Raw genomic sequence first — 7,976 nt, forward strand, 5'->3', positions numbered from 1 at the left:
GGGAAAAATATTTTCGCGCTTTTTCCTACTTGATGCGCCATGCATCAAATAATATTTTATAACTATATTGAATAACTCCATTTATAGAATATGAAATATATAAATATCGGTAAATATCACTGGGGGCAAAATAAAAAATATAAATTTATTAAAATATCAACATTAAATAAAATGCCAAGATCGTTCGTAGACTTAATAGCTATTTCCAACATTACAATTGAAAATGTAAAAATAAACTTGAAAGTTTAAACTTAAAAAGCAAATAATTTTGGAATAAGTCGAAATTCTTAGGACGTAACCGAGTTACCATACAAAATATCTAAACACCCTTTCAATATTATGGTTGTTATAAATTGCACAATCAATAAAATCAGTGCTCAATACATAATACATATCCAAATTTAAAAAAACAACACAAATTCAATGAAATTTTCGGATTTTTTTATTAATTGAGCAATATAAATTAAATGGCCGTCTCATGACCTTTTGCAGCAGCCGACTCTTTCGATGTAATTTTCGATGACTTTTTCGTACATTTCGGGCAATATCTCGGCTATAATTAGGCGGATGTTGGTTTCTATGTTTTGGGCTTGTTAGCGTAGACATGATTCTTAGCGTAATCTCACAAATAATCCAACAACGTTAAATCGCATGACCTTGGCAGTCAGTTGATTCTTTAAAACGTAAAATAATGCGACTTCGGAACTTTTCACGCAAAACATCCAAATTGCTCCAAATAATGTCTTCCATATCAATATCTTCAATTTAGTGTCAAAAATCACCATTGATTGTTACAGTCCAACCTTCATTATTTTCAAAAAAGTAAGGCCTAATGACGCCGCTTGACCGCAATGCGCACCGAACAGTCACTTTTTGGTCATGTAACGGTCTCTCTTGAAACGCATGAAGATTTATCTTAGCCGATATGGGTTAATTTTGCTTATTAACATATCCAGAGAAGTGGTAATGTGTCACAATGTCACAAGTTGTCACACCATGTCAGATACCCCGTTTACCCGTACGTCAAATCACAGAGGTAAAATTAAATTTGTTCTTAAGGAAGCAAAATAAGCTTCCTTATGAATAAATTTTAATTCGTAATTTCACATTCCATAAAAAAACCATCCCCCCCCAAAAATATTTTAAAGCATATTATTTAAACAATTTTGAATAATCTTACCCACTAAAAAATATTTAGCATACATGTATTTATATTATTTACATATGAAATTTCTAAAATATCTAAACGCAATAAAATATCTTAATTATTAAAAAATTAAAAAAAAGAGTGAAAATTTCACACATGGCAGCACCAGATTGTTCGGAGAAGTTCGCTAACAAAGCTTATGCCGGCCGTTAAGGTATATTATTTCTGCATACAATTACAACTATTCCTTATGCATGGTTTTTGAAATATGATATTTCACGCTATAATTTAAAAAAACACGATTTCAAATAGTTTTATCTGTTGTTTATATAACCTTTAATAACAATACAAAAGTGAATGAATAAAACAAATTAGTCTGTATTATAATAGGAGCATTATAATTTGCAGTGATGGCTTCCGTCAAATTAAAAATGGACGATAATAATAACAAGATGCCAATTATTAAAGTTAAACGTTTGATACCAATCAGTTTTTTGATAGTACTTCCGAAATATGTTAGCAATGTATCAAATGATACTATAATAAAGCGTAAAATCAGCCAAAAAAAAATAAACAAAAAAGTAGAAAAAACGAAGAAAAAGGATAGTGTATCTTCAAAAATAAAGAATAAATTAAAAGTTGAAAACGCAACAAAATTATGCAGAGATATGTGGAAGCCTAAACGGAAGTGTGAACCGGCTATTTTAAATTTAAGAAAATATATGAAATATGACAATGATGAATGTTCGTGAGTATATAATAATGTACATATATTAATGTAATATTGTTTAAGAGATCTGTAAAATTTAATTGATGTTTTTATTTTAGTCTTATACACAACGCTGTGTACAATAACGACCTAGTAATGTTAAAAAACGTTACAAACGATATAGAAAAAAATGATTATACAATAAATCTACCAACTGAAAAATATTTATATGTGCGTCACTTAATCAAATTTAAAAAATCAATTTGTGTATGTAATTATATCATTTATAATTCTAGACACCTTTACACATTGCCATTATAATAAGAGCCGATGTAAAAATTATGAACTTTCTCTTGAGCCATGGGGCAAATCCATTGATACAAGACAAACTATACAAAAATTGTTTCCATCATGCAGCGATATGTAATTCTCATAAATATATAAAAGTGATGATTGAACACATGCTTCATGGTAAAAACGCTACCAAATTGCTTTTTGATTGGTATCACTTCATGGGTCGCATTGGTGATGGTTACGAATTAGATTATAAATTAACTACAAATTATTATAAGACAGCTTTACTCAAAATTGCTTTCTCTTCTACGGACGAACAAGGTAATATAATTAATATAAATATATTTTGTATATTTTAATATTACAATGGTCTTAATTTAATTTAAATAAATATAGTAAAATCTGATGGTGATAATAATACATTTATAATATATGGTACATTTTAATTTATTGATGCTTATCTTATCTTTTTCATATACGGTGATAGACTTTTTTCTTACGTATTAAATGTCACACTTTCATCACCATCGCATTTACTGAATAATATGTAAATGTTGAATATCTATGAAATAACACTTGTTTCTTTATAGGAAATACACCAATCATGGAGTGTGTATGCAGAAAAAATTTTAAAAATTTGTTATTTATTTTTAAAAAATTGCCAAATGCCATTAAAGGAGAAATCGTTAATTTTCGGAATCCACTAAACGGAAAAACTGCACTATTCTTATCCGGTCAATGTGATTTAGGTATTTAAATCATGTTATATTTATATTTACACATAAGCCATAGACATACTTATACGTCATTCGTAAAACTATCGTTTTAACTATTCTAAACTAATATAAGATCATTAATGATCATCCAATATTCGATATTTAATAAGTGATATCGACAATTGTATATATTGAGTATTGGTATTATTTATTTCAATTTGTTTACTATACAAATGTTCCAAATCTTTGAATGACATCACCACCGGTAATAAGGTGGACAGTGGATGGCCTTTTTATTACTGGTGTTAAAAATGTAATGTCAGAAGTAATATATATTATAGCAATAAAAAACCTTGCCAATTTTTTATAATCTAAAATTTGGAAAGAGAAGTTTCAGACATTCGTGCACGAAACCTTGCGTTTATAGTAACGGCTCAAGGTCCATTTACTATATTTTTTTTACATAATTTTGTGATTTTTCATTATAATTTTTATATTCACATCTCAAATGCACGTAAATCCACATCCGTCTTTGTATATACTAGTTTATATTACTCAGAATCTCACTATAGGCGGCTCAACATCCAAAATGTTTTTAGGGTAGTACCATACAAGGAATCTAAGCTACTTGGAAATTCTTTCTACAAACTCAGTTGGGACAAACTAAAGTGACGCTCTCAGACTAAATAATCTAATAGAATGATTCGCCCTTTGCTATTTGTTTATCCTTCTATATCTGCATATAAACATAATTTTTGTTAGGTTTATAACAATATTTTTAATTTATTTTATTCCGTAAATTCTCGCTAAAATAACAAAAGTAGATATAAAGGATTTCGGCAACCAAAGAACACTTTTTAAATTCATTATATTATATTATTTTTAAGTATCTTGTTTATTTTAAGTGTATAATGAATTCTAGTATTTTTTCTTTCAGATGAAAATCACCAATCTATGTTTACAACTAAAGCTAAGGATTGCGTTTTATATTTACTGACGAATGGAGCGGATCCACTTATATGTTCATATGCGGGACACAGTTCTTTAAAACTAGCCCGTGCAACACAAAACATTTGGCTACTGAAAATAATAACATTATTCTCCACAAGTTAACTATTATTTTAACGATTCTTATATTTACTATTTTTTTCTATATCAGCATTAATTATAATACTTAAATACCTCAAATGTTTATTATACTTAATTTTATTATTTACGTAATTTGTTCATGTTTTCTTATATTTTATGTATGTTAAATTTATTATAGCTCTAAAATTTTTAATTTATAAAAATATTTAACAATTATACCTATTTTCTATTTATTATTTTTTTGTTGTCAAAGAATATTTTTTTTTTTTAATAAATAGTATTTTATAAATCCCAATATTTTTTTAGTGATGCAGAAGCAACATTTTTGCGGCAAGATTTAGTATTCATAAATATTTTTGCAAATATATACCATTATATTATACCAAAGAGATTTCACTATACTTATTTTCTGAAAATTAATAATTCCTGTGTAAAAATATCACTATTTATTATTTTGAATGGTTAAGGAGTTTTACATTATTATTAAATATTATTTCATTGGTCACCGACTAGTATTATATCAAAGTATTGAAATTATATATTTTAGTTAAAAAAATACATTACTTAATTTTATTTGATACATATATTTTTATTTTTTATGTCATTATATTTTTATAAATAAAAATTTACAAAATATATTTTATTATCATTTTATTTTAACCTTTAAATGAATGAGATATTTGTTTTAATTTACTGAGTTAACGGACAAGTTGCATTATTTCATATACTACATTTTAAGTGTTTTTCTTAGTTCATTGATTAATAAAGAAATCGATATATACATATTATCTACCAATCTAGAAATCAATATTTACTATAGTATCTCGTATGAAAGTATTTTATTACCTAGTCTTTTATAAAAAACGATATATTTTATTATCATTGTTGATACGTTCTTTTGGTCGACGGCTTGTTGAATATGTTCTTCATACCGGCTCTGACAGTGGTGTGGAATTTTGTGTTTTGGGGCAATGTTTCTCCACACCAAGGCGAATCAAACTGGGTCGTATCCTGATCCACCAAATGCGTATATTTTGTACGTCCAGAACGACCAAATTTCTTGACTTGCATGACCTATAAAAATATTAAAAAAAAACAATTAAATTGATCCATAGAATCAAATCTATAATACCATAATATATACACACCTTAGGTAAAACACTCTTATCAAAGTGATCGTCCAAAGTTGGCCCTGAAAAGTCTTGTTTGAGGATATCTTCTTCTCTGTCCAGGTAAAACGCACCTCTGAAACATACAAATAAAAAATCAATAACAGTTTTTATGCATTAAATTATTTTATTATAATGATTTACCTGTGGTAGTATTTCTGTAAGAATTTGTACTTTCCTTTGAAGCTTTTGTTGGTTACTTGCTTTGGATTTATTCTTAATTCTAATCTTCTTTCTTCTTCAGTCATGTTACGTAGTCTTTCAATTTCCAACGCTTCTTTTTCTAAACTAGAAGAGTTTCAAATACACGTCAGATATTAAATAATCTTAAGACTGATATATATATATATATATATATATATATATATATATATATATATATATATATATATATATATATATATATATATATATATATATATATATATAATATGATTTATACTAACGCTTCTCTTTCTTCTTTGTCTCGTTTTATTCGTTTCATTTCACGTAACTTCCATGCTTCGTATTCAACTTCATCATTTTCATCATCAGTACACACATCGTTAATATTGCTTTCGTTGTCGAGCTAAAATTATAAATACAATTTTAAGGTACTAAAAAAAAATTGTAAGTGAGATCAACTGAATGTTAATACTTTTAATCTTTCTTGTTGCTCTCTACGCACAGCTTCTTCCACCATCCTTAATGCTTCTCTCCGTTTATCTTCTTTCTCTTTCTTTGACTCCAACTCGGTTTGTTTCTGTTTCATAGCAGCTTTTTCTCTCTCGATTACAGTCAAACGATCTTTAGCGCGAACAAATACAGGCTTTAAACGTGGACCTTAAAAAAAACCAATTCATTTAGGTAAGATTTATTGAATTTTTGTCCTGTTTTAAATACACAACTTGTTAACTATACATATTTTCAGTATGGCAAGCATTTGTAGCTAACACTTAAACTTGTAGAAGTCAAGTTGTATAATTCAAGTTGTTCGATAAGTCTTCGCGTTTTTTAATGTGCGAGTTAAATGAGTTAAAAAATAAAACGGGTACAATTTTTACTAAATAATATATTTTCCATTTTTTATATCTAATTTGAAAATAATGTATTTTTGGAAGCAATAATCTTATTATAAACCATGTTGCATCAGTGTTGCATCTCAATGTTTTTCATTGGAATCTTAGGATTAGGATGTTGGAATATTCGGCTGTAGATTTGAATTCTTTATATCCATATTGGTTTTAAAATGTTTTATACAGTAGCTGTCTGCTTTTTAATTACAGTCAAAATCTTTGACCATTTAACTAGTACTTTTTATTCTGTTTGTCTATTTGCAAATTACTTATTGTGTAACATTTTGATTTATCAGGTGAATATTATTTAAGCAAATAGTTATATCATCTACATATCGGGCCAATTTGATGTCTTTTTGGAGGGAATATTGATATTGTGTATTAAATACAGGCTTCGTCCCGTTCCACAGCCTTGTGAAGCTCCAGAATTTATTAAATAGAGTGATGTTCGCTTCTTCTGGTGGTTAACATAGCAATATACATATATTTCCCAAGTAGGATCAAATAATATTTATATGGTTATTTTTCAATTTAAAGAGTAAATCATCAATATATTAAACCATCAAGCTGAACATTAACAACTCTTCCGGTAATTAGGTGATAATCAAGGGCTTTATTCGTATTTGTCTTAATAAAAGCACACACATTTGAAAAAATATAAATAAAATAAATACCAGTATCTTCTTCACTATCCGTATATTCATCATCTTCACCGTCTTCATCGTCGTCAGATTCCGACACAGTTGGACCTGATATACCAGTCATTACATTATCGTCTTCTCTGCCCAAAGCTTCTGTTTCTTCTTCTTCAGCCTTTGCTATTAACTTTTGACGTAACATTCGTCTAAAAATTAAATTTTGTTTACATAACAAATATCAAACAAATTATCTTAATTAAATAGATATTACCTTTTCAGCTCTATCTCTTCTTCATTTAATTCTTCATCAGATTCGGCAGAACTGCCACGTTCAATTTGTTCAATCTGCGGTTCATCGTCTTCGGGCTCCGCCACCGCTAAAACTTCCGGCTCCACTGTATGTCTCCGCCTGTAACCTTCGCCTTCAGAATCATCGTGTTCCTCCTCGGGTACGTTTCGAGCAGCTTTCAAACGACGCAAACGCGGATCGTCGGCCTAATAAAAAAATTTCTTAAAACCTAATTCTAATATATGTATATTATAATCTTGTTTTAACCTCAGTGTCTGAATCAACATCCATTTTAGAATGCATATCTTTGATGACATGTGGAAGCATTTGATGACGTTTCTCGGGACGCTGTTGCTCCAAGAAGTCGTCATTGTCGGAATCGTCTTCGGAAGACGCGGCAGGCGCATAATCTGGTCTTTTACCAGAGATGTATCTCTGAACTTTGACTTTTTGCATGGAAACCTCCCCTAAAACATAGCGTAAGAAATTTATTAACATGTTATTAAACGAAGAATGCTTTATTTTATAATGATTACCTTTGTCATTTCTGACGGGTACGGCTCCTGCCGTACTCTGAATCGGTATTTGCATATGCGAACTCATTTTCAGCGAATTATTTCGATTTAGTTGCGATTAATGTAAAATACTGCATCTAACACATAGCGTGCGTCAATACGCTTGTTGACAGTTAGCTGTCATAAAGAACGGCAACCATCTAAAGCCATAAGATAACAAATAATGGCCATAACAGATATATTTTTAAAAATATTGTTTTATTGTGTATATGAAAACAAATCAGTGTGAAAATAATATTATTACTTATTATTAGTTTTGCTATTAAAATAGCAAATATTATGTAACATTTTATTT

General features: G+C 28.6%; 2 protein-coding genes across 3 annotated transcripts; one reads left to right on the forward strand and one right to left on the reverse strand.

The window, feature by feature from the left end:
• LOC148239250 (uncharacterized) lies at window positions 1–4,177 on the forward strand. 2 transcript variants are annotated; one of them, XM_088199522.1, is made up of 6 exons: window positions 1–1,361; window positions 1,556–1,895; window positions 1,976–2,087; window positions 2,153–2,471; window positions 2,741–2,899; window positions 3,804–4,177. In XM_088199522.1, exons 2-6 carry the CDS (start codon window positions 1,558–1,560, stop codon window positions 3,977–3,979), a joined length of 1,104 nt encoding a protein of 367 aa, XP_088055648.1. In that variant the 5' UTR covers window positions 1–1,361; window positions 1,556–1,557; the 3' UTR covers window positions 3,980–4,177. The 2 variants fall into 2 exon arrangements, with proteins under 2 accessions (XP_088055648.1, XP_088055658.1); XM_088199532.1 differs by lacking the exon at window positions 1–1,361 and having other exon boundaries at window positions 1,415–1,895.
• A 414-nt stretch (window positions 4,178–4,591) lies between these two features.
• Mfap1 (Microfibril-associated protein 1) lies at window positions 4,592–7,805 on the reverse strand. Its single transcript, XM_088199512.1, has 9 exons — window positions 7,643–7,805; window positions 7,374–7,573; window positions 7,089–7,312; window positions 6,854–7,023; window positions 5,762–5,946; window positions 5,571–5,692; window positions 5,269–5,412; window positions 5,104–5,200; window positions 4,592–5,029 (listed from the first exon to the last, which is right to left on the reverse strand). The coding sequence occupies exons 1-9, from the start codon at window positions 7,707–7,709 to the stop codon at window positions 4,835–4,837; spliced, it is 1,404 nt and encodes a 467-aa protein (XP_088055638.1). The 5' UTR covers window positions 7,710–7,805; the 3' UTR covers window positions 4,592–4,834.
• Window positions 7,806–7,976: the final 171 nt, after the last annotated feature.

The sequence above is a fragment of the Plectrocnemia conspersa genome, unplaced genomic scaffold (assembly GCF_051122295.1).
Source record: "Plectrocnemia conspersa isolate PC_06_02 unplaced genomic scaffold, ASM5112229v1 ptg000001l, whole genome shotgun sequence".
Lineage (NCBI taxonomy): Eukaryota > Metazoa > Arthropoda > Insecta > Trichoptera > Polycentropodidae > Plectrocnemia > Plectrocnemia conspersa.

Bases quoted from the DNA above. Each gene is read 5' to 3' on its own strand.
- LOC148239250 (XM_088199522.1), top strand. From the start codon at position 1,558: ATGGCTTCCGTCAAATTAAAAATGGACGATAATAATAACAAGATGCCA. The intron at 2,472-2,740 runs GTAATATAATTA...GTTTCTTTATAG, and splicing joins CTCTTCTACGGACGAACAAG to GAAATACACCAATCATGGAG. The intron at 2,900-3,803 runs GTATTTAAATCA...TTTTTCTTTCAG, and splicing joins ATCCGGTCAATGTGATTTAG to ATGAAAATCACCAATCTATG.
- Mfap1 (XM_088199512.1), bottom strand. From the start codon at position 7,709: ATGAGTTCGCATATGCAAATACCGATTCAGAGTACGGCAGGAGCCGTA. The intron at 5,947-6,853 runs GTATTTATTTTA...GTTTTTTTTAAG, and splicing joins GGATAGTGAAGAAGATACTG to GTCCACGTTTAAAGCCTGTA. The intron at 5,693-5,761 runs GTATTAACATTC...TTATAATTTTAG, and splicing joins AGCAACAAGAAAGATTAAAA to CTCGACAACGAAAGCAATAT.